The sequence below is a fragment of the Copadichromis virginalis genome, linkage group LG14 (genome assembly GCF_057382275.1).
Source record: "Copadichromis virginalis isolate Kocher_CV1m ecotype Utaka linkage group LG14, C_Virginalis_male_GT1.1, whole genome shotgun sequence".
NCBI lineage: Eukaryota > Metazoa > Chordata > Actinopteri > Cichliformes > Cichlidae > Copadichromis > Copadichromis virginalis.
In genome coordinates this window covers 35,559,955-35,587,404 of record NC_140631.1, presented here as the reverse complement: position 1 = coordinate 35,587,404, position 27,450 = coordinate 35,559,955, and the positions used below count along the sequence as shown (strand labels likewise).

General features: G+C 38.1%; 1 protein-coding gene across 1 annotated transcript in view; it reads right to left on the bottom strand.

Moving 5' to 3' along the window:
* The window catches only part of tenm4 (teneurin transmembrane protein 4), a 147,307-nt gene that overhangs the window by 88,450 nt on the left and 31,407 nt on the right, over positions 1-27,450 (bottom strand). The window contains exons 2-4 of the mRNA XM_085430647.1: positions 24,385-24,670; positions 23,482-23,754; positions 2,655-2,876 (exon numbers count right to left, since the gene is read on the bottom strand). Coding sequence (XP_085286773.1) covers positions 2,655-2,876; positions 23,482-23,754; positions 24,385-24,607 — 718 coding nt within the window. The 5' untranslated portion in view covers positions 24,608-24,670. The remainder of the gene's footprint in view (positions 1-2,654; positions 2,877-23,481; positions 23,755-24,384; positions 24,671-27,450) is intronic.

Here is a 27,450-nt window from a genome sequence, read left to right as displayed (position 1 = left end):
GATCTTGTGGCTCAGTGTGGCAGCGGGATCTCACTGGCAGTCTCCTCGGGAAGAAGCCCCTCAGAGAAAGCTGAGGGCCACAGTGAAACACATGCTTCATAAAAGAACTGCAGGCTTCAGCGAGCAGCCTCATCAGCCTTAGAGAAACTATTGCTCAGTGTTCCTCTAGATAAAAGCAGGACTCCCCCCACCCCACAGGGAAAAAAAGGGAAATAAATAAACACTGCTGCCTTGAAAGCTACTAATGTGAATAATGATATGCTGCTGAGAGTGTTTACTTGTTCAAAATCTAGCAGAACATTTTAAGTCCTGTATGGGGGCTCAAAGACGACCTTGAGCAAATGTAATTTTAAGTGATAAAAAAAACCACCTGTTTTCTAGAGCAACAGATATACTGTGAGACAATTATTTTGGCATGCAAATTTTCTGTGGTTGTTTGCTGCCAATAATAATGTTATTTATTTATTTTGCTACAGTCTGTTAACCCTGACTTTGAATTTGTCTTCTACAACTGACCTGCATTAAAAAAAAGATCTGATTTGATATTCCAGTCATTTTTGCCATGGTGGCTTTTAAATTACCTTTTTTTTTGCTCATGCAATTCTCACTGAAACCTGAGATGCATGCCAAATTCACATTTACATTTAGTAACATGAAACCTTTTTTATCCATAAAAAGAGAATAAAACAGAAAACATTTGAATTATTTTTCCAGATGTTTAATTAAACAAATATAGAAATGTGTAATCTGGTTAATTATATTGGCTATGTCATTTTGTGTATACAACACTCATGCACGCTCAATGGCAGATACATTTATGTAGCTCATGATAACATTGCCACTAATTATTTGACACAAACTACACAGACAGTTCTCCAAATTTGAATTTTAAAAGAAAATCTGCAAGACTATAGAATGACTGAAGAGACAGGCAACAAACAAGCTTACATAACTCATTAGGTGGTTTAAGTTAGCTGAAGAACAAAGGCTATTTCCTCTTATATAACTGTACGTCGCTTCTTACTGTCAAACATTGTGTAGAACTAAATAATAACATTAATTAATGAAGAATCTCAAGCAAAGCCCATTTTGCCAAGCACTAAGCAATATTTACAAGTTTCTCAGAACAGACAAGCATGGAAATATTAAGAGCTCTGGTGTACTGTTATATGAAATTGTATATGAAGGGCACATAGAAACTTGCTCTACTTTGCAGTTTAACAATCAGTCCTACAAAACCTGAGATGACCAAAGCTACTGGTGGGGGACATTCCTCATCGGTAGTCTCCAACCCCTTACTGACAGCCAGAGGCCAACCTAAACGATGTACCTATGCAAATCAGTGTCATTGTTATGAGACAAATCTGCTGCTTTAAAGGCCATTCCCCCCACCCATGTCCCCTTCAGCACAGTCATGTCACTGTTGGGTGACCAGCATGTTGCTACTGAGGAATTAGTGTTGAGATTTGCGATGGGATTAATAGCTCCTTCTCCGGGCTTTCTAAACAGGCAGCTGGGGTAGTTTGGAGCTCTGTGAGCTAACCCTTTAGTATTTGATTTGTAAGATTGATCAGATATTTCAATTTTTTGAATTTTCCTTTGGGTTTACTCCACCAGTAACAGATGTACAGTAGCTGAAAGACATCGACATTAAAACAACTCTAAAGCATCTTATTTAGCATGCAGATGTGAGTGATAAGTTTCATAATGTTTCATAAACACAAAGAAATAACTTTTTATACTGAAAATGAAGGTCTAAGCAAAAGTCTCTGAATTTGTAGCAACCAGAATAGTACAATGCAGCAACAAACAAATAATATATGACCATAATTTCAGCCTCTAGACCAGCCAAATTACATTTACCTGCACACACAACTCATGCAAATAAAAAAGATATATCATTATAACTGAAAGTTAACTACTGATAGTGTGAATAACATAGTCTGACTGCTGCTTGGTAAACATACTGTAAATATTTTACACTCACTACATTTCTGTCATCTCCTAACACCATGTGAGTCTGTCAGTCTGAGTGAGTGTTAAGTTAACAGCAGGAGACATTGCGTTTCATGAGGAATAATTAGCTGACATTTATTAATAAGAAATCATGTTGGGACTCTTTAGACTCAATCTAGCTCAAAAACCATGTTTTGCTATGCTATTTAAATAAAAAAAAATGACAGTGTTTATTTTAAAACTGTTTTAACATAACTTCAGACCACTCAGACTTCAGAGTAGGATATGGCAAGGACTACATTTCAGTACTTCAGTACTGTCTCAGTACTGTCTTTTTTGTATTTCTTGTCTGAGGTGTGGAGGTTGCATGCAGCTGCTTTTGAGGGATTTTTAGATGGATACTCTCACCATCAAACATTGAAATTGAAGAGAAATATCTGTGACAAATATCTCCTGCTGAACCAAAATCGTCCATCTCTTTGTGTGAGGCTCTGAACTTTGCAGACCTTGCTTCAGAGAGTGCTGTGCATTTCCTGAGGCTACATATCGACTCAAAAGTTTCTACTCTCTCTCATGGTGCTCAGAAAAAAGGGACATTTTCTTGCCTATAGCCATCCACATGACCTATAACACAACATATCCAGGAGCAGGGGAAGGCTAACCTCCACAAAGCAACAGTAGTTTGAAAACCAACTCACCATCAGCAGTAGCGGTAGCAGGAGCATACAGGTTCCCTGAGCCAGTTTTAACTAAGAATGAATTGGGGCCAAACTCATCCTCAGAGTCAGAGTCCTGGGCTGGCTGAGCCGCACAGTTACCTAGCAACCCTCCCTGGCTCTCATTGGCTGCAATGGAAGGGGGAGGGTAATGGAGCTGCTCAACAGGGGAGGAGGAGGCGGATGAACAATGCAGCGGAGGACCTGTGGACCACAAACAGAGACAACACATGGGGGGGAAATGAAACACACCCAAACACAGGCAACATCACACAGAAGCAGAACACACACACACACACACACACACACATGCAAGACTTAACTCTGACACTTCAAAAACAAACAGGGACACATCTGCCTTTGTCTCCGCCACCTCATCCCAGCTGGGAAGAACAATACAAACAGCTGAAATGACTTTGAGATAGAATAGAAAAGGCAAATGCCTGGCACTGGTTTAGAGAAACAAAAACAACAAAACACCTTTTTGGGATGTTTAATGCAAAAAAGGGGGGATAATTACAGGTTACAATGCACAAATCCAAAAGCAAAGGGAAAAAAAACAAAAAGAGGAAAACAGAGGTGACGTGTTAGGGTGTATGGAAACATTACAGCACAGCAAATATGCATCCCATCAGGAGCCTGTCAAATTACTATGAATCTAAAAACTCCTCAAATTCTAAACAACCTCTCTTCACATCCGTTATCTAGCATAACTGCCATTCTCCAAACTACAAAAGTTACACTGAGAGATAAATGATTAGAGATCAAATTTACGCACTGTGCAGCAAGCATATGAATATGTCCCTCATTCTGGTGACTGTTAATACCCCCTCCTGTGGAAATATATAAAACCCCTGCCAGTCAAGAAATGAATCCAACCTGAACCAATCCTTCCTTTTTCGTATGTACACTGTGTCCATCTTAGCTTTTCTGCTTGTCAGTAATATAAAAAATAAAACAGCATAGTTGTCAGAGAGGTCAATTGCCTTTAAAGCATGAGTCATCTCGTTATATTTCAATATATTTCCATAACTCTTACATCTGAATATGGTACAGTTTTGTCTGTTAAGCCTTATTGGCTCCAATCACATGCTGTCAGGGAATGTTAAATCTCCACAAAGATCTCCTGTTAATGTGTAATTAACTTTTGATGGACCTCTGCAGTGCGCTGAAAATAACACTGCTTAAGTAACATGACTACAGCGCACAAAAGCCATCAGTATGGCGCTCTCCCCATTTTTCCATCAGTCCTACTGTCTTGATGTTGAAATTCCAGCTGACCTGATTGTCATTTATCAGGAGAGATGATTTTCGTCTATGTCTGTAATGATCCCTGAAGAGTATTAAAACACGACTCACTGACTCGCATCTAATTAGGAAACAATTAGTGATATTAACATATCAGCCACAGCCCTACACAAGCAGTAAACGTCCACTGCTTCAGAGAGTCACAGTTTGTGCTTTACACACACTTCACACCAGACACTTCATTTTTTTTCTCAACTCTCTAATGCCGGTTCAGTAATGGGTGCTGAGGCATAGTGGTCCTGCTGTGGGTTAATGGCCAAGACACTGCTGTGATTGAATGTGCAGGAATGTATAACGGCGAGAGGAAAAGCTGTAGCAAAGAGCATTATCACGGCTGATTCAACGGGATTCATCTAAGACATGTATTAGTATCAAAAAACAACTCTGTGCTGCTAAATCAAGTACCACTTGACAAGCTACTACCTGACGCTATTTAAGATCAACCGTAGGATTGAAATGCTTGACGGAAAATACAAAGATGAGCTGCACAAGGGTCTTGGACTGAATATTACTGCATTTTCCTCTAAGAGAGAATTCATCACTGAGACCAGAAAAGATTAAAGTCCTCTAAACATGGTCAAAGTCATAACGTAAATGAGGTCAAGGTAGTCATGTTCAGAAGCCATTACTCTTGCACACAAAGGTTCTACTGTCTCGCTGCATTTCATTAATACTGCCTTATCCACACCACATCCACCTGAAGCCAGACACAAGGCCTCTGCAGACAGAAAGCCACAGCTTGAGATGGCCAGAGAAGTTTCTCTGGCTGCCAGAGTTGATTGCTTTTGCCTTCGCTCACTATATTACAGCAGCAAAAGGGAACCTTTACTTAGGACCCCTTGGACCATGCCCAACTGCTGTAGCTTCTGACAGCTTCAGGAAGTGCCTTTTACTGCCTAGTTTGTCCCAACTGCTAAAACAGATGACCACCCACTGCATTTAAGGTCTTAATCTACTCATTAGCAAGCCAATTACAAGAACAGGCAAATAAGTGTAATCTGTAGGTAAGGAAATCTGCTAAATACATTGTTGCTTTTAGTGCTTGCTCCCTATATAACTGCTGACAAAATGTATTTCAATAGATTTGGGTTGTTCTAAACTAAAGGAACCTACTAATAATGTAACATTCTTGCATTAAATACATGTAACCCCCTCTGTAAACAAACATTCTAAAACCTTTTACTTTCAGTATCATTCAATTATATTCATTTTAATAACACTATTATTAAAAATGCTCAGATGTGTCAGAATAAAGTGTGAAAACAGAATCGAATGAATGGCTAATTATTTAAAATGATAATCTGACAAACACAACAGGTAAGGCTGAAACAGAGGAAGCAACAACACTACACAAGCGTAATGCTACACCACTTGGTGGATATGGGTGGATATAGAATATAGGTTTCATATGAATAAAAATACGCTTATATGAAATGGAATTTGTATAAAAGTTATGCAGTGAGTTATCAAAAGTCACTTGAAATCAGAAAAAAGACAAAAGCTGAAGCACTGTGAGGCTTTTTAAAAATAATAATTAAAAGATTTTATATGTTACAGTTCTACAGGTCAAAGAAAAAAAACTGTATGTGGTGTATGAATTACAGACATGATCCTAGCAGCAGTATAAACATGCAAATGTATGATGAAAAAATTCGATCAATTCTTTTTATAATCCTACAGTTTAAAATAAATAAGCAAAAACTGACCAAAGACTAGTAATGGGCATGGGCTACATCATGCAAACGGGAGCATAAGATTCTTTGGTAGAATCACCTCTGTGTGTTTATACATCACTGCTGTACTTAATCATTAGCAATTATTAAACTATAGCTCTCACTCTCTCTCTTCATAGTTTTCCTTTTCTCCTGTCTCTTTGATCTCACCTTCATTACACTTTAAACTGGTCACAGCAGATTGTTGCCCCTCGCTGAAACTGGTTCTACTAGATGTTTCTTCCTCTTAAAAAGGATTTTTGTCTTCCCACTGTCTCCAACTGCTTGCTCATAGGGGCTGTGTGATTATCGAGGTTTCTTTCTTATATTGTAGGGTCTTTAACTTACAATAAAAGCACCTTAAGGTGACTGTTGTTGTGATTTGGTGCTATGTAAATGAAACTGTATTGAACTGAACTGAATTCAATTGTTAAACTGTTTAAGAAATTCACAAATCAACAAAAAAGAAGTTTGCATCTTCAGTGGCAGAGCTCCATGTCCATGCTCCATGAGTGGTGACATCACATCTGCACTCTGCCGCTATTCTGGGCTAAATCTAAATTTTTTACAGTAACTGACGAGTGCAGCACGAGGGGGTTTCCAAATGGGCAAGGCAAGTTTGTGAACAGTAGAAAAAACATATAGAAAAGAAAATCAAGAAAAGTATTTTTTTTTTTTAGCTGTTTTAGGATTTTTCATTTGCTTCATCACTAGTGCTCTGGCTGCACTAGTTAAAATTCCATTACACAGATCTTTGGGATCTGTGTAATGGAATTTTGTCAAGACGATGCTGTGCTTATCTGACTTACTTTCTATTTTTATTTAATTAGTTTATGCAAAATACCAATTTTCACCTTTACCTTTCTTAAACACTGTTTTACACTGCCTTTTTCAATCATTCTAGAGTTGGAAACTGTTACAGAATCTACCGTATACTGGTTCACAAATCCCTATAATAGCATCTCACCCTGCATTAAGCTTTAAGCTCTTTTTACACATGTGCTGCAGCCGTGAACTTCTCTACACCGGAGGTGCAAAGGAGAATGTAAATGTCTGAAACAGTAAGACGGGAAATTAGCCAGTCTTCAACTTGTCAGCTACCTAATACACCTACCTAAGTCCGTGTGATGTCTTATTGCACTGATGTACAAATAGTGCAGCTAATTGTCTGCTGTATTAGCTGCTAGTAAGAGAGTGTGTTGCCTCCCACACATTCTATCCAGGAAGCTTCCTCATCCAAAAAATAAATAAATAAATAAATACAAATAAATAAATAAGACTACTTCCAGTAGTGCAGACTATCTCCTTCAATGTGCTACATGACAGTTCATGTGTGAAAATGGCTGTAGTGTAATAAATGTCACAAAATGGTGAAAGAAACAGTATTCACAGTGTCACAGGGTAAGGTGACAAACATGTAAGGCATCCAAATTGTGTGTTACTGTGTGTGTGTGTGTGTGTGTGTGTGTGTGTGTGTGTGAGTGAGAGAGAGACAGACAGAAATAAACACTATAAAAAAAACACCAGGATAACCAATTTAAAATTACAGAAATAAAAAGCTGGAAAACTGATGATTTATTATTTAGCAATAATCAGCTATGTGCTATGTCACTCAAACCAACAGCAACATAAAAAGCATTTGTAGCCACACTTTCTGCTCCAGATCTGTTTGTATATTATGCCTCTGATTATTATGTGAGTTCAGAAGTGACTACAGACAAGCAAAGGCATTACCAAACATATTTAAGAACTACAACTATTATGTGTACAGACTGTAATGCACATTTTGGCCTTGAGAAGCTACGAAACTAATCAGAATGATTACATTTGTGCATGAATGAGAAGCAGAATCAGCACAAACAAAAAAAGAAAATTTATGTTTAAAAATTCCTTTATTTGAGGAGGCTTCACATGCTAAGAGAGAGGAAATGAAATCAGGTAAACAAAGAATGTAATTTAGAGGGAGGATGTAATCAAGTGAAAAGAAAGTCGAATAAGAAGAATCAACAGAGTCCTGATATTCAAACCTGTTTTCTCTCCAAACTTAACTAATCTTTCTTATTTTACCACCGACTGATATAAAAGTCGGAAGTTATACAGAGAAAATAAGACATATTCCTGGAGATAAAATGTGCCATTCTTCAGCTACGCAACATGATAAACCAGGTCTATGACTGCTTTTGTTAAATACAGCCACCACACAGAGGAAGGCTGGAGCAGACGAGTGACTCCGTGATGAATGGAGTCACTCGTCTGAATTATGTTTACTTAAAAACTGCAGCTAAGGGCACTAAGCATATAGGACACAGAAGTATGACTCAGAGTCTCAGAGGAGACTGAGTGTCATCATCACATAGCTATTCTCTTTGTAAAATGCACATTGTGTTGAACAATGGTGGTCATATAAGACTGTAGTAAAGGTAGAATCATTTATTGTAATGCTAATCGTAATTTAATTTAATCACAGCATTGTACAATGATAATATGGCAACCCCGCCCCCAACCCAAAAAGGTCCAAAAAGCAAAAAAAAAATAGACAAATAGACAAAAAAGAACAAACAAGTAATATTATGTGTCAACAAATTGGCTTGGACGGTTGTGTGGTACCATTTGAACAGGAGTATGTGAAAGGTTGGCAGGTTGTCATTGGCAGATCAGTAAAATGTTATGTAATTTGCTCCTGGCACCAATTTTGTCATCCAGTGTAGGTGGAGTAGGATTCACTCCAAGATGTTATGCCATGAATAAAGCTTTTGTCATATTTTCGGCTGCTGAATTTTATCCTCAGCCATCATCAGCGGGCCTGATCGTGAATATTCTGATTTTCCCTGCTGCTGTAAGTGTTCCAACTGTGTTTAAACGTGGAGGTCAAATGGAAATGGACAGCTCTATTTTTTCTGTGTGCACATACATGCAAAGTGCTCGTCTCTACACCACAGTGGTTTTGTTCCTTGTCTGCACCTACTTGGCATTTTGCACCAATCTGCTGATGGTGGTTGGTGATGTTAGTGAAGTGCAATTTTCAGCATCTTTTGCACTAATCACAGTAAGGACCTAATCAGAAACATGCAATGGGTGCAGCACAAAGGCTCTGTACTGTTTACATCATTACTTGGAGAAGGAGCACCTTTAAGTTCTCCTCTAAATTTATGTCTAACAAATACGTATGTTTGCCGCTGTGCTCAACTTTAATTGTACTGTTGCCAATCATCAGTCATCTATGCACAGAGTTTTGTTATTTATTTTGATTTGATTATTATGTGCCAGATTTCACTTATGAAGGTCCTCCTTTTCTCTTGATTAGCTGTCTTTGGACCCATCTGAAGGCTGCAGGTATGCGTTGCTTCTGCAGTGTCTAATTTGAGTGGCACACGGTGAAATGTGATTATGCACACCACCACCGATAGTCTTGATTAAATCTTCCAAAATCAGAAGCAAGCATCTACTTCCGTGTCTACTATAGGAAATCTTTACTTACACTTTATGGAGCAAAAATCTAGTGTCTTTGCCAGTGTCTCTGCTAAACAAGAGTGGGTAAAAATAAAGGTACTTCAGCAGTATTAAAGCTTTACTTCTAGAAAAAAATGACTCACAAGTGTTCGTGCTTTTCAAACTAAGCTATCAAAACAAATTAATACAACAGTGACTGTTGTGAGTTTGCTGAGAAGCATTAAGGATATATTTATAAAGCCAGCTGTTTTCCTTTGAAGAGAATAAGCCTATTATTCCAAACCAAATACAAATAATGGTCTATTAATTGAGTTTTATTTGCCTACAAGGTGCTTTGGCCACCAAGGTGCTTTAATTGGATAGTTAATAGCCTTTAAATTACCTGAGCATCTGCAATTCCCTTTTCAGCTTTCCAAGTTTTTCCCCCCTCATAACGTCTTGTTGCTTAAAGCTCGAGTGGCCATATTTACTGTGTTAACCATTTAGGATTAAGTTGTCCGGGGAATGTTGTGTGACACAAGGTCTTTAAAAAGACTGATAAAGAGCCGACTCCATTAATAAGGAAGTCTGATTCTTTTTTTTCTACTTGGGTGTTATCAAATGTATTCTCATTAACTATATCACATATTTTACTTTATAATGAATTTCGAGAATATGAAAATGTGGTGTTAATATTGCCATTGTGTCACTGACAATCTCAGAGATTCAGTAAAAATACAAGCAAAAGCAGGTGGAAATGTTACAAAAGATCAACAAAAAGCAATGTTTAAAAACCAACGCAGTTACAAAAATTAATTTGCTCATTTTTGTATTTCCAAAAATGTATATAATCTTTTAATGACCATATTATCCGTAATTTTTGCTGAATATAAACATTTTACATTTTCTTCTGACAAATATTTGTGAGGATAAGATCAATGGAAACAACAGATTTTGTAATAAGGCATGTAAAAAGTTATCAGGATTAGATTACAAGACTACAAGATGTATCTTGAATACTCATGTGTGCTCTGGTAATTTAACTAATCACAGTTCTACAGGCAATACGGCCAACAAGGCAGCTTAATTTTCTCTTGTGCATTATTATTAGAATTCCCAAATTGACATAATTGTGTTCTATGATACTGCTGCAAGCAACAACTAGCCTTTTGATAAAATTAACACTTGAAAAGTGATCTCACTTTAGGAAAAGAATAAAAGAGAAAGAAAAGAAGTGTAAACAAAAGCAAATTTGCAGCTTAAGGGGACAGAGTCATAAAAGTAACTCACCAAAACCAAGCGATAAACCGTATTGTAAACATATGTGGTATATTTTTTTTTAACTGTGATACTACAAAGATCATCAAGCTCCTTTGCAATACTCAAGATTACACAAAACATGTCTGCTGTGTGACAACAAGACTTTGCTTATTGATTTGGTGCAATTCTATGTGACATCAAGTCCTCCTCCTTACCCCAACTCCACAATAGAACCATAGCCTCGCTTGCAGAGGAAGTGGGAAACAAGCTTTTATGAACCAGCATTGAAAAATTGATAAATATCTCTCTGATGGTGCCATTTACCTGTGAGGAATCAATATCATAATAACGAGAGTGAACCAAATGTATGATTGAAAATAAACTGTAAAAACACATAAATGTCTTTTTTCTTTATAGACGGGGCTAACCATTACTGAGAAAATGGAAATTATACTGTCTTGTAATAAAACAGTATGCCCACAGAAGAAACAATTCCATTTAAGACTTTCACCACTACACTTCTATCAGCACTTTAAGCAAAGCATCCATTACTTACAACAACTGTATGCTCTTAAAGAGACAAATGCTGAATTATAAATGGATGAAAAGAATAAATCCAGAAAACAAGACAAAAAATCTCATCATCGATCATTAATGCAAATATCGTAGTAATAGCAGTAAAATGCTAGAAATAGTTAGTGATTTAGATCAAATGGGTAATTTTCATTAGTATATTTACAGGCAATGGGCCTAAGACTAATTTAACATCTTAGGCAGTTTTAATCTATTCATCCGCATGGGGAAGGAGGAGAATCTCTAACTAAGATAAAAAAAAAATCAGCAGCATTAGCAGACAGCAGAAAAGACAGATGCATTCCAGGGTATCACCTAGGAAGATGAACAGGAGGCCAGAGTGTCTTAGATTAGAGATGGCATTTCCTCTCTGGGTTAGAACCACAGACTCTCTCCCCAGTCATCCTCTACCCACATCCCTGCTTGGCTGCTGCCACTCTCTTGCATCCAGTCCACTCTATTTTTCTGTGCTGGAAGGAAAAGAAGAAAACTTGTGTGCCCCGCTATCCAGCTGAAAGACACCATCTGTTCTTACTTTTCTGTGACAAACAGAGAAATGAATCAGACTCGGTATTTAAAACTGAAATCAACTGAGGAGACTTTTTTCTGTTCGAAGAGAAACCCTAAATCCCGCTGAACGGCAAGCTTCAACCTTTTTTGTGTTACCCTTAAGGAATGTTTTGACACCTAGAATAAACGGAGAACACAGTGTGCAGGCCAACTGAACATGCTGAGACAGCTAAGCTGATGCACCGTTTTTTTGTTGTTGTGTTTTTTAACTGAGCAAACGTTTTCAAGACTCCTTGGTCTTTAGGCCCAATCCCATTCCCCCCCCCCCCCCCCTTTTTTTTTTTTTTTTACAATTTACTTTGCTGGTCTTTTGAATCAGTGCTACTTCTGAGGCAGTCTGACATTGCTAAATCCCTCCATACAACCCCATTTAAGCATCCCCAGGGTTTTCTTTGTTCTAGGATGAAAAGTAAAGGTTCCAATCTCCTCACCTCTCACTGTTAACGACATCCTGCAGGCCTGTGATGGCTGTTTTCAAGGATCTCCTGGTCGACACAACTGTTCGCAAGTGACACTGTGACAAGACATCTTCTCTAACTGCACAGAAAAAGTGCAGTAAAAACAGGCTTATAAACGCATCACGCCCATTTGGAGAATCCTCAGCAGAGGATTCCAAACTTCAAAGTTGTGCACATGGTAATCTGCTTTAAATGGATGTTTCGCGGCCTCTATCATAGCTCGATCATCAACTGAGCCGACTTAAACCATGGCTGAAAAAACAATACTAATAGTGGATAATTATCAGCTTTTACTTCGTCTGCACAGGCTGCTCCATTCCCTCTTCCATCGCACAAAGAGGCTGGTGAATAAACACAATGGCATGAATAAATAATGATCCCACAATCCTCTTAAGGTCCCCGAATAGTGAGGGGGAAAAAAGACAAAAGTTTACTTTTGGTGTTTGAGAGCAAGCAGAGCCTGAAATTGTAAGCGACTCATTAGGGCTACATGTGGCTTGCCTCGGGCCTTGCTGAACAAAGATAACACCATCCCCATCCTGCCATTCCTCAGTGCATTCTAGGGCTTGCCTAATAAAATTCTAAAGTATACCCTTAAGAAAAAGCTACATTCCTAATAAAAGACAATAAAGAGCTTAAACACAGCCTCAAAAAACTGAAAACCTTTACATCTTCCAAATTTTCTTCTGGAATCCAAACTGTATAATACAGTAAAATTCTTTACTGAGAGGGACACATTTTACATGATTCCACCAGATGTTGTATATAGCCATCGGAGTAACACGCAGGCTTTCATGAAAGAGAGTACACCTCTGTTAAAACTGATATCCTCCTCTCATCATGCTCTCCAGATAGCTTACATAAAAGCCCACTGTTTTTCATTTCAGACACTTTGTCAGTGTTGAAGAATTGATTTGTGTGTGTGTTCAGCTCCCACTGAGTGCAAGACAGTTCAAAAGGCTATCTAAAATACATGCTGTCAAGCGGCTTATGTTTGTAAGTGCTTATATAATTCATAGCATGATAAAAGTTAAGCCACTAAGAGTCAGCAACATGGTCAGTAAGATTAGTTTATACCACAAGAAGTTAAACAAAGAGTAAAGAAATGTGGGCATAAATGTATTTTGAATTTGAAAACAATTTCGACCTTATATAAGTATATTCCAACCATCCAAGTACTTCTTATAATTCATCCAAGTATGTAGTTAACAATACTTGGTTGAATGTCAGTTGCAAGAATATTTTGTGCAGACAGAAAACACCTTTACTAAGGAACAATTGTTCACAGCAAGGAAAACTATTTTTATTGCAAATTTGGACTTGGACAACAGCACAAACATCATGATTATTTTTAAATAATTTGTCAATCTAGTAGCAAAAAATTATAAGAATTTCCAATATTTTATATATTCTATTGTTGAGCATTGAGTCCTTTGTGTACAATTTTTCGTTTTACGTTTTGACACATTTGTAAGGGTTAAAAAGAATTATTTAAGAATTAAAATAAGACAACATTGAACAGTTTGTTTACCAACAATTATGGTGAATAACTACCAATTACAGACAAATGTTAAATAAGTGCAGTGGACGTCATGAACTTTAAAAAATGGGCCTTTTTATAAGGGATTGCCTCAAGCAAAACACTGGGAAAAAATTAATTAATTAATAATGAAAAACTGGAGAAAAAGAGGGGGATGGAAGCACAAACTGGTCGACGGTAGAGCCAATCTCGGAAGGGTCCCTGGTGGCCCACAACCATCCAACAGCCTCTACAGTAGAATTCCTGCAATGGGGGATGTGGTCCAGGCCCAGCCGGCAGTGGACTTGCAGCAAGCCAGCGACTGTCAGGCAGCTTTAAGCAGCCATTAATGAACCTTCCAAAGGTTCATTAATGGAAGCATTTTATGACTTTAACGTCTCAGCTTTGTTTTTGTTTTTTTTTATTAGTTTTTTTTGTTTGCTTTTTAGAAACAGGTGAAACACTTAGGAAAAATGAACATACAGTAAAAACAATAATTGCTTTATCCCAGTTATCTTGTTCTCATAATTGTTGGAAGATAAAATCCTAATTGAAAATGAAACTGGATTAATTGCCCAGCCCTAGTATAATGTTACCTCAGTAATGTTACCTTGAGACATTTTAGTTCATATTAAACATACATTCTGTTACATAAAGGATGTTCTGAGTTAAACCGCAGGATAAGAATGGAGTCCAATAAATATTTAATGGATAAATATGAGCCATAAGCCTAATCTTTTTTCAGTCCTTTGTTTACTGCATTCTGGCTGTTACAGGTTGTATTATTATTCATGAAGCTGTCACTTTCTAGAATAAAATGAGACATTTACGGTTCTATCTTACTTCTATACTTTTCTTGGATGTGTACAGTGTGAAGAAAGCAGAACGTCTAGAAGTCAACTATGTGATAAGAAAAGGTACAATAAAGCTTTATTTATCCGAGATTAGGGAATATGTTTGCTACAGCAGTTAATATAATTTAATAATAATAACATCAACAGCACTAAGAAAAAGAAAAAGTAGAAGCAAAAAAGTTTTTAAAATGTCAATAAATGTTTAACTGAATTTTGGCAGTAGAGCTGAAACAGTCTGTCAAAGAAAGTCCGCCGTTGCCAGTCCAGTAAACGGTGAACAGTGTGGTCAGTATTATAAATTGGTATTTATTTTTTTCAGTGACCTCCTCTCGACCACAAATCTTCAAATATGTCCAATTTGTAGCCAATCACAGAGCCAGCTTTCTTGATCAGATTATCCATCTGTTAGTGTCACCAGCTCCGACGCAGTTCCCCCAGCAGACCCCAACAAAGCAGGCTGAGCTCACCACAACAAACTTATAGAAAATCTTTTCCTGCCTCTCACTGTCTTTTAGCAAATGACAAAAGGGGCACACAAGACTTAAAGCTCAACTTAACACTATAACAATGTTAGGAAAATCAAAATATTCTTTTTTGTCCTCGCTTTTCCACTTCACTTTTGCAAAAGCGAACATAATATTATCGCAGCCATGCAACTGTTGTATGCTATAGAGTCACATAACTAGTGTAGCGTATAAATTTTTATAGTGGCTGTTTATCAGGCAGCTGACTGACAGAAGTCAATTTATTTTCTAGTACCTGATTAAGTTGTTCAACTTGACATTTTGAAAACATACTGCCTCAGGTTGCCATCCATACCTAAGCTAAATGGGAAAATGCGTCTGAACTACACTTACGTGGAACAAAATGGTAAAGGCGTTACACTTCCAACCTACTGTAAACAACAGACAGAGCTTAGCTAGTAAGAAACCAGTTTAAATCCTCTAAAAGTGCATCTATGCCAGAATTTGGTAATTCACACACTGCAAGACAGACAGATAGACTGCAGCTCTGGTGCGACCTACTGCAGAAGCTGGCAATTCATACAGTTGCGATAAGACTGGCGTTTCCAGTGTGACAGCAGTACTTTTGGGAAACCTCTGAAGGCAGAAGAAAAAAAAACTGTAAAGCTTATATCCCAAACTATTTTCTTCAAAATTCACAGGCTGTGAAATTTTCACTGTGCCAAGCTATTTTCAATGAGAGATAAATAATCCAGGAAGAACATGAGCTGTCCAGCGCAATGAGTCTTTATGTGTGTGAAAATAATCTTATATTTAAGCATGCTAATCTTATTTTGAATCGCTCTGTATTGACAAATAATTATACTCACAAAGGACCATCTGAACTCACATCATTCCCGGGTAAGACTTTTAAAAGAAACACAAATTTAATAGACACGTTTCATCCGCATCCACTGAGACTCTTTTGGCTCTTTTCTTGTGTACTTTTATACATATACGATGAAATATGCATGAGAGTTCAATAAAAAAAACATGATTTGATTTTGCATCTTAAATATAAGAAAGTGTTTTCTACCTTTGGATGATGAAGTGACAGAAACATATTTACATATTCAATTTCCATAGCTGGTGTTTACTGATAAATGTTAGATCAAGTAGGACTAAAAGTTCCATAGCTGAATTTGTGTCAGAGACCATACATATCAGAGGTGACTGCTAATGAGAAAATTCTCAGCATGAACATTTAATTATTTTTTTTTATCTGAGACTGGGGCAACAGCACATTATGATCTCTGCTTCCTCAACCTCAATAACAACCCCTAATTGCTTTCGCAACGATAACCGATCATTCAGAGCTATCTGAAATTTTACTGCAAGGCTTCTAGAAAAGAGAAACATAAAAAGCATCAGATACAAGAGATTTGTAGATGTTTTGTTTTAATGGTATGTTACATATTTATATGATAGCATTGAGTAAGAAACTGTATTTAATACAGGATCCTTGAATCTGGACAGTAACTATTACTCGTGCACGGAAAAAGATTCAGAATATTGAATCAGTGCATTGCAGCTTATATTCCATTTTAAGAATGACTGTTCTCTGAAAATAACACAAGCATATAAAATAGGACTCTACATTAAATGGATATTGCTAAAAGAGGGACAGAAATTGTAACACTAGGTTTGGATAATCCTCCAAAGAGGAGGGCTCATCCTCCTCCATGTCGTGCTTTGAGGCCCCTGAGTCTCAGTGGTGGGCCCTGATGTGATGTTGGTTTAGACTGTCAGAGGCACTGGCAGGGAGTGGATAAGCAACCCCACAGATAACAGCTCAAAACTGTCCACAAGGGCCTATAAAACCCACCAAATTAGCCTGCAAATGAGCCAGCAAATATCTCTACTAATCCATGATCTGAGGAGAAACTCTGCCAAAAAAGTAAACAAATAAATAAGTTCATAAGAAATACTGGGGGTGGTGGCTGCTGTGAGCTAGGAAACCACTAGTGATTTCTTTGAAGCATCATTTCGCCTGATATTCTGCCGCTGCGATGCCCGTGACCATTTCAGAACAAGCTTCCATGTTGTGCTCGATGTGGTTGCAGTCAAATTACAGATCCCAGCATTACAGCAAAAACTCTCCTCTACAGCAAAGGATCACAGCCTCTATCACAGACACCAAAAGTCAATGATGCCTCAAAATACCATTGTTTGACAACGATTCTGTTGTGTCTGCAGGAAAACCGATACAGCTAATAAACTACAATAGGACAGTGAATTGTTCCTAAGGGTATTTGAAAAATAATATTCTATAAATATGTCACTGGTTTCATTGCTGAGCAAAAAAGATATCTGTTAGAGAGAAACAATCACAGTCTGTATCAATAGTTTATCATAGCCTTACTTTTTCTATCTTAATTCTTTTTAATTAGCCAATAAGAACCCACATTCATGATACAAACCTATCAAACAAACAAAAAAATACTCCCGTAATGTTGTAAGCAAGCGCTATGAGTCCAGCCGTGTAATACAGAAAAAACGTGTCCAAATGAAAGGCTGATGTCACTTCACCCCACAGGCTCCAATTTTATTCAGTTCAAAGTTAAAACACATCTTAAATGTGGAGTGTGCATCAAAGACATTTTCTCATATGATTCAGGGGGGTGTGGCCATTGACATCTATCTCTAGGCAGAGCGTACATTTGTAATGTGCTTCCTTATTCTCTGTAACCTTTCAAATTATTTCATTTAGATTTTTTCAGCTTCTCACTTCACCAAATCCTGGATTTTACTTTACGCAGGTCAAATTAAAAAACAACCCCCCCCTAAAAAAAAAAAAAAAACAGTACTGGATTTAACAAAAGAAAGTGGACTATTGTTAGGGCTGCGTCTCTGTAACACATACATTTTACAATCACCCTCAAGTGTAGGTGCTTCTTTATGCAGTGGAATTGTGGCTTGGGCACAAGAATAATGACAGTGAATAGAAGCGAACAAAAGGCCTTTCAATGCGTGGATACAGGGGACAGGTTGATGTACTCCCCGCTCAAGTTCAAAACTGTGAGAGATTTGCTTTTCAAAGCTCCTCAGCCTTTTGGGGCTGTGACTTTTCTACGAGGAACACCTGTCCCTCACACTCAGTCATGCTATGTTCAAAGATTCAGTAACTGAGTATAGCCCTGGAGCTCTTAACCTCAATCTTTCAACAGTTCAAGGTTTCTTCAGTCTTGAACCCTTCAACATGCATCTAAAACCAGGTAGCAAGGGAACAAAATCATTGTCACCAAGGAGTTGGAGAATACTGTGTGAGTTTTGTTTCACAGTTTTTATAACACTTACTAACACTAACTATGACTGCATGTATGGATCATCAGTGGAAGTCAGTAACAACATCTAAAGCAGACCAAAAAGAACATCTCGGTAGCAAAAACATCATAAGAATGCAGGAGCAGAGTGAATCTAGATAACAGACTGACCACATTTTATCTGCCAACTCACCATCAATAAATGCTGCACTTACCCAAGCTAAACGCATGATCAGCTCAGCAGATTATGTGCTTTGAAGGTATAAATGCTGATCACTGACTCATGTTATAATCAGAATAAAAAAAAGAAAAGACTTAAAAAACACGACCACCGCTCATATTCAGGCCTTATTTTTGCATGCTACCTCAAATCACTCGTTTGTGGAGCAGCCTCTAAAGTGTGTTGTTGTGATAAAGATCATAGGAAAGGGAAGAAAAACTGGGGGGGGGAAATGCTTTAGTATTTTGGATAATTATAAGATCAGAATATTCCTCTTCTTTAAAAAATGAACTTTAAATGCTCATTAAGTCCATTCTGTTTTAATGAAATTTCCTGTATACTGCACTCAAAAACAAATGAAATTGTTGGTTTAAAAGAATCCTCTTTAATTGGATACTGCACAAATAAGGTTTTTTTTTTTTTGTTTGTTTTTTATAATTGAGTCAGTTGTGTTATTTCAGCAAAATACTGCATTCTGGCAAGTCAACTTAATGGCTTTTTATTGAGTCAATTCAACAATTGAGAGTAAAGTCCATTCTGTTCATAGTTCACGTGATGTCACAGCGATTTCACGCTGCCGTATTTGATCGGAGCCCATACACTGTGTAAGGTCACAGCTCTGTTAAATGGGTATTTACATGTACTGTGATTAAATATACAGAATGGAAGAAGTCATATTTTCTAGGTTAAGAACAGGTCATACGTGATTAAATTCAACTACCCGTGAAAAGAGAGTATCGGACCATGTATACCATATAGAAAGGGAAAAAAGCATGGAGCATGTGTTACTAAAAAGTAATGGATATAGGAGAGGTAGAGAAATCCTAAAAGTAAAATATATAAACAGGGGTGTGTGGGAGCTAAGTTTAGGTATTCTGTTGCAAGGGGTTGTTAGTGGTGGCACAGAAGCACTTCTGGGTTATTTTAAAGGAGAGAAAAGTTGTAAACAGAACCTAAAAATAAAATGTGTAGTATTTGGGTGTGTATATTAGTGCTGCTTTCTAGGATGGGAACTCCCCATACTGCAGATAGCATTTTGGAGGGTGGTACTATTACTAGTACTTGGCAGTAATACAACTTATTGTTTGCTCAAAGAAGTAGTATGGACTAGTGTCTTATTTCAGTGAGATGCTCTAGCTCAAAAATCTGAGGTGCATATTTTTTCCCTTAAAAATGTTGTTGGTTTTGGTTATGAAACAGGGTGGTGATGGGATACTGAGGCAGAGCAGTGCAGAGTGTGTATGACTGAATCTGTAGAGAACTGGGTGGGTTGCTCTCTGTGCAGAGCAGCGGGGGAACCGTAACTAAACTGAGAACAGTGTGGAGTACAGATCCAAGGAAATAAAGAGTTTTGTGCTCCATGCAACTGTCTTACTTAATTTTAGTTTGCTCTTTTCATCCATCCATCCATCCATCCATCCATCCATCCATCCATCCATCCATCAATTTCCTCAAATGTAACTATTTTCAATGCAAGACTAATCCATAAAAATAAGCTAATTTACTTAAGTTGCTATAATATACTCAAATCATTCATATATAATTTTTTGGAATTCAGCAAGTCCACATATCAGTGAGTTATTTAACACAGCTGCGGGACACAACTTGACACAACTTCTTTTTTACCCCCGTCCCAAAAAATACATTTATATAATGAAAACCTCTCTTAAGCTCAACAGAAGTGGCATCTGGCATCAGGACTGCTCATTTGTGTTGAAATCTTCTATTTTAAAAGGAAATCAGAAAACTTTATTCAAATTATTATTAGTACTATTAGCATATAATTTTGATTTCACTCAGACACCCCCTCAAGGCAAGTTTCAGTTAATAAAAGATTTAAAATCAGAGTGAATCCAGCGATTTCAGGAGTGTGTGGAGACAACACAAACCCCTACTAGTTGCTTGTGTGCTGCAGGCTATGGAGAGACTTTCACAAGAAGATTTCACCAAAGTATCATGAAGCTTTGCCCTGAAGCAATGCCTACAGTTACCAGGATTTCAGTAATGACCATTAATAATAAAATAAAATCAAATAAAATGAAATAATTAAAATAAAAATTTTTGCATATTCTTTATACCGGCATTAAATTTCTGTGAAATGATGTAACAAAGCGTATCATGAAATTGAACTTTACAGTAACATCAAGGCTCGGCTGCATAGTATATCTCCTCAATCGATACCGACAAGATCTCTCGGGAGGACGGAGAAAGGGAAAGCAAAATCAGTACACAACATAACTAACCACTCACTGGAACTAATTACATTTTGTCCTTTGAAAAATATCAGCATCAGTCACTCAAACATTTTCTATCAACAAGAACTGTGTAGACTTTAGCCACATTGTTTTTCTCCACAGGTTATGGAACACATGAATAACAATCCCTCGACAGGCTTTTGCGGCCATCTCCATTGCCGGTTCTTATGGTTACAGAAATGTAATAGCCCAGCCATGACAGTGGGGGAAAGTTGGATTAGAGAGCACATCTGGATAAGCCGTTATTGGGTAAAAACCAAGAACAGCAAGTCTCTCCCAAACCCAGCAGTCTGCCTGGCCCTTCTTGCAGTTTAAACTCTGTAAGATGTGCAATGACTCAGCAGTCGCTGGCTGCTGGAAGCATCCTCAAGGGACTCCCTAGGGACCGGAGGCAGCATGGATAGGATAAACACACATACCGGTACACACTGCATTTAAATGATATCCAATCCACAGTCGAGCACATGCATGTGCACACAGATGCACGCATATAAATGAGGTTTACAATGAGCACTGGAAATACTTATTTCTCCATTAAGTATCAAATGATAACAATAAAAATTTGCATGTCTGCGACACTACACTTATTTATTGAAACTAATCATGTAATTTGTTAAAACGGCAATCAAGATAAAGGCTAATATTACTGCGACATCTCAAATGGAATGAATCAGTGAAGCACACTATGATAAGGAAAGGTTTTTCTTCAGTGTAAAACTGACAACTGAATCACAGCATCGAGAAAATTGTTCCAAAATTGCTGTCACTTATTTGCATGCATTAAAACTAGGGTCAAGTAAGTCACATGTGAAGAAGGGGGGACTGCCCAGTGGCTTGAATACATTAAAGCAGAGTAAATGGTTTGTTGATTTAAAGAGATTAAAGCACACACAAGCAGACCTGCTCGATGGATTTTAATTAACTTGCCATATATAAATTGTATGTTATCAGGCATTACTGAATTAAATGCTGAATACAAGTGCTCTTTCTGCTTGGGTGAGTGGAATAAAAAGCTACTTAGAATCCCGATTGGGTCTCACAGACGCATGATGCTGCAGCTTCGGGTGCTCTGAATACATTCCAGCCTACCAACCCCTGAACAGTCAACCAAGAAGAGTCTCTTTAATTATATACAATGCTGGTAAAATCAAGTCCTTTGGCATCTCAGATGATCAAGCAGAGAGATGCCATGTTCTCTCCCTGAGTCATTCGGGCAAATGGATTCCACTTCCAAGAGTCATTTCTGTCAGTTATAATAAGAAGCTAATACATAATGTGACACACTCTGAAATGCAAAACTATTCACAAGGTTCTCTACAAGGCTGTGCAGGGGCAATTAGAATTTTGCCGCTAGGCCCTTGATGAGTTCCTCTTTCTGGGAAGTATCCTGGGAACAGTGTCATAAATCTACCCGTTAATATGCATGATTTAGGTTTGTTTCTAACTATGTATCGTTCTAAACAGACCTTAAACTTTACCATGTAGTACCTCCGTATCACAAAAAGCAAATTAAATGACAGAGTACCTCCAACCTATGAGAGCTTTTTCTTTCAGTTTACACACTGTCCAAAAAAATAACAGGATGCAACAGAGTTTACTGACAAACAGGCACAGCGGGACTGAGCATCCAAATTTAATCTTCCAAACAGAATTCTGTAATATCACAACTTTACGGCTCTCGCTAATCTGCAATTTAACAAGTAGCTTCAGCAAAACTGTTATTCCCTTCCGGCGTTTTCTTTGTCGCAGGTAAAGTCAGGCTCTGGAATTGTAATACCCCTAAAAACACTTGAAATACTGTAGCATGCACAGATATATGTCTCCCTCCATTCACCTTTGACTCGGCTGACACACAATAGCACTACTGATAACATAACTGTAATTTCATTCAGCATTACATGTTTGAACTGGTAACTGATTCCTGAGAAAGACAGGAGCTGATTATACAGGGTCACCTGATGTATCAGAATGCCAATGTATTCTGTGCTCGCTGTAAAGAGCGAACACAGAATACAATACAGTGTGAAATGTATGTAATGAATAACATGATCCTTTGGCCAGTAATGCGCTGCTAATGTTTGTTAACCCTTGTTCCCGATCGCCAGCCATGACAAGTTGGGCCCACCCCCAGAGGTTGACACAATTTTGTTCCTTAGATTAATTAAATATGAGATCCCGGCTGTTTGAATCTGTATCTTTGAGCCTGTTACTGAACACCACCCCACAGCCCCCCTTTCACCCCAGCCATGATGATGACTGCTCTTTTATCTCATGTCTTCCAGCATACAACGTAGAACACGTGGACATTTAACGAGGCTAAACATTTAATTTTCATTTAAAGAGGTTTATATGTGAGTTTCTGAGCAAACACACAAAGACTTCATGCGCTCTGGGACAAAACAGAAGCACCAAGACAGATCATTGTCCAACAAAGACCAATACAATACAACAGATTCAGCAGAAAGAAAGCAAGAATAAAGCGATCCCTAAACAAAAAGCAGAGGTAATGGCAGGTAATAATTCTGATCGTGCTGAAAACTAATAAGCGCATCTCCTTTTAGAAGTCACATCCTAATTATGCTGGTCTTTGGGCCAATTTCTGATATAATCAAGCAAAAATCTGAAAGGCTTAATGAAACTGTCATGTTTAATTACAGCTCATCTTGTCTTTGTAAGAAGTCCAGTTGAGCAATGCCAAAAACTATTCAACCTAACATAATAATCATTTAGTCTAAAACTGTGACTTTATTTCACGCTGTTCTTCTTTTCCTGTTAAACAACATGTTACGTTGTTTACACCAGCGTCAAAATAAACCAAAAAAATTCAGACTCTGCTTTTTGATAAAGAATGGCTGAGAAAAAGTAAAAAGAGAAAAGCTCCTTACCATTTTCTGTGTTCTCATGTTCTGTGTCAGTCAGAGTTAGATTGGAGTTGGCCCTGCTGGAGAGGCACGAGCTGCGGCCTGACTTGGTGTTGCTGCGGCCCCATAATCTGACTGCATGCTCTGGTGACATAATGCCGTCTGTCTCCGTGTCCGCATCTGAGCCCACACTGACTGAATATTCGCGGTGTGCCATCCCCAGGTCAGTCCTGTATGTGGCGACATGCGATGGGAGGGCATCTCCAAAGCCAAGATCTCGAAGGGAAAAGTCTGCCCCTACAGCAAGCCAACAGATAGACATAATTAGCTGAATCACTTAACATAATTAACAGTATTCATCGCAGGAAAATGACAGCAATTTAATGGCCTGGGCGGAGAAAACACTATAGAGCAAAGGTTTCACTAGCAGTGGTCGTGGAGTTGCAAGTACATGAAGGATTGGGACATTTAACATATATGCTTTCACTATATTCACTTTAGGGTACCTTATCAGAACTATGTCTTGTTACACTGGGGCAAATTGTAACTCAATTCCCTGTTTTACTGTATTTAAATGTTGCCCTTTTTTTTGCTTTTGCTCTGCAAAAGCAGAACTACAACATCAAGTGGCAAGCAAATTTAAATCTACCATCATATTTCATTTAAACTTAAATGATTAATTATGCATTTCAGCGAGCAGGTGAAAGTGTGCATGTCCTCCATGCAGTTTTTAACATTGCCATGGTAAGTTCAATCCATAGCCACCTTACTTAATAGTTGGATGATGCTGAGTGACCTCTACTGCGACTCAATGTAAATTAATAAGAGATTCATCATTAAAAAATGATGATGCATATCACTAATAAACTGCTACTAGCTATACCAAGTGATATTAATGACACTTTCTCATCTACTATTTTGTCTAACCTTGTCGGTTGAATTCATCCACTTCGTGATGAACCATTTCCTTGACACGGGTCCCGTAAGCCATCCTGGAATCATGGTCGAAGGCTTTTAGTGTTTCACTGGAGCTGTAGGACTTTGCGTTGGGTTTACCGTCCTCGCTGTCTGCTGAGGAGCTAGTGTAACGGCGCTCTGTGTCCTGCCGAGCAGTAAGTGAGCGGTAGGGTCTACGTTCCTTCACTTCCATGGCTGCCTCCACACTACTTCCAAAATCAAATGTGTGTTACAATGCCAGTTTAGTTTGAGAGTTCTGTAGAAGAAAAAGAAAAAGAAAATATTTTAGCCTTTATCATCGCCCAAAATAAAGTTAAGGCATTCAAATGTGTATAAAATATGTCTAATTCAAACATGCTCATATCATTTCAGGAAGCATAATGGTAGTATGTTAAAAAAAGCCATTACTGACTATTTTCAAATAAAAATCTCCGTACACCCACATACACACACTTAACCAAGCTGCTGCAGAAACATATCAAATGCAAATGCATGCCCCCGAACAGCGCATGCATGGCTCAGCACACACAATGAGAGCCCGGAGAACCACTAGGATTAGATTTCATAAAATATTGCACAACAAATCTTGCACCTATAAAGTTTACGGTGCAAGTCTCCCACAAATATTCTTTTTTATGTGCCACATAGAAATGCTGGGACTCCAGCATCTGTAAAAGTGGCAGGTGTCCCTCCATGAATTGTGTTGTTTATAAGTTACAAATCATCACCAGTTGGAAACGGAGGTTTCAAACAAATCTAAGACTACTCTGAACCCACAGAGATGATTAAAATCTGCAACATAAAACTACTACTGCCAAACAGAACACAGAGTATAAGATCTACACAGAGAAGAACTTTAGGCATTCAGCTATGTGGTGCATTTTATTTTCTTGGCGTCAAGGACAAACTGTTGAAGTGAAAACAGAAGAAAATAAAGATAAAACTGCAAGACGTTGCTGTCTCAGAGAAGCACGACATAAATCAATGGGTATTAGTACAGTGGACAGCAATTTTTGTCATGCAAATATGACATTCGAAGTGACCACGTGGATATAAAAACATTTGATCACATCTACAAATGTCACTATGAATGGAAACCTTACAAAAATGCTTGATCACAGTTCACTCTGAAGCTCAGAGTAACCTGTATTTCTGCTTCATCCAAATGCATTGCCATGATAATTATATTTCACGAGCTGAACACCTTACCATTCATGCCACAGGGTTCTTTTTCAATTCTGCCTGCCTCAACACTTGACAATGAATTACTATAACCAAACGCAGGATGCAACTCACTGGACGCTAGAAGACGGCTCTCTGAACGAAAGATAAAAAACACACCAGGCAAATCTGGGAGGTTTAACTGACAATATGGCTGCGCTGTTCAGACAAGGATTTTTTCACAAGATAAGCTCTTTATGAATACTGTATGAGATTTGTGCCGGACAGAACAGTAAACAATAATCCGTAGTGAACTATATTTGCCCTTTCTCCCAAAAAAAGTTTATTTTTCAAAGATGCCATTGTTGGAGTTGGGGGCTTTCTTTTTTGTACGTATTGACAGCTGAAAAGATCCTGGTGATTAATGACTTGAGGCCTCAATAGCAGGACCTCTGCCACATGGGGAGGTGGAGGGTTTTGGGGGTGGGGGTGGGGGTGGGGGCGTAGTGCGAATGCTCCCACTCTTCTGCCACAAGAGCACTTCAGCTGCTCCCAACATTTCAAATGCAGCCTGTATGAGTTGCTAATTTTTACCTTTTACTCGAGATCCTTGATGCTATGCAAATGTGAGGTACCAGACAACAAGCAGCTTTCTAAAGTTTCAAGAATGTTCTGTAAAGTGCATTGTTTTTGTTTCCTGAGAGCTGGGCTCAGTGCTTTGGCCATCTCTGTTTTGCACAGCCCTTCCTCCTCATTACTAATCGGCTAGTATGCAATGAGATGTAGTTTTGAGACCATGGGAAACCTCGTGAAGTTTTTTCAAAGAGGCTAACAGACTATGCACAGTGACAAATGACATGGGATGCAAATGTTCTCCAGTCTTGAAACCCTATCCACCTTAAATGCTGCTGTCAGAATTTTTACAAAAGGCACCTGTAAAATGAAACGGTGTTTAGCAACATCTGACATTATCATTGTGTTTCAGTGCCAGAGAGCAAAGCTGTTGTTGTTCTTCATCTGCCCAAGTCTAAATCCTGTGAGAGCGTGCCAAAACAAAGGAAACGCCACCGTTATTCTAATGTACTTTTGTGTGAAGATAATAAACAGAAGGTTTTATTTTCCAAGTTATATCGTCACTCACTAAAAAAAATAGAAGTAATATGTGATACAAAGCCTATTTTTAAAGTGTTATTATCATCTCATGGTAGGCTCAAGGGAATGAACAAAGTGCCTTGAAGCACCGATGGAGAAGGTTAATGAGGGTATTTTTACAAAGACTAAGAAAAGTTATTTACAAAGAACAGTAAAAAAGACATAACTGCCATGAACTGAAATCTCTAAAATGAAGATAATAATCAAGCTTTTATTCTAAAGACAAAGTTCTCCTAAAGCCTTAGATGCAGACCTCGAGCAGTGCCAAAAAGACGCTAACTGCATATCTATGGAATGATCCAAAATCAATTGAGGTCTCTCTGGATAGACAAAGAAATGATGGATGGTCTATTTTCCTCTCTAAAGCAATTGCAGACTCCACATTTTTCAATTACATTGTCTACAACTGACCAGGGTAGAGTCAGGTTTGTCTGTGGGTGTAAAGCAGATGTATAGCAGCTGTAAGCAGTGCAATAATGTGGTTCCACAGAAAAGGGCTTGCAGGGAGTATTCAATAATAAATGAATTGTCAGTTCAAGTCATCAGACACAGTGATGCATAAGGTCCTTGTTGAAATATCTGCTGGGAAGCAAGAACAGATTTAAAAATCATCTGACCCATTCAGTACTTCAAGGTGCATCGGAGATCACAATCAGCCAATACAACTTAGAATGAGCTACCATAGATAAAAGAAAGACCACTGGAGCTCCCGAAGAAAAAGTC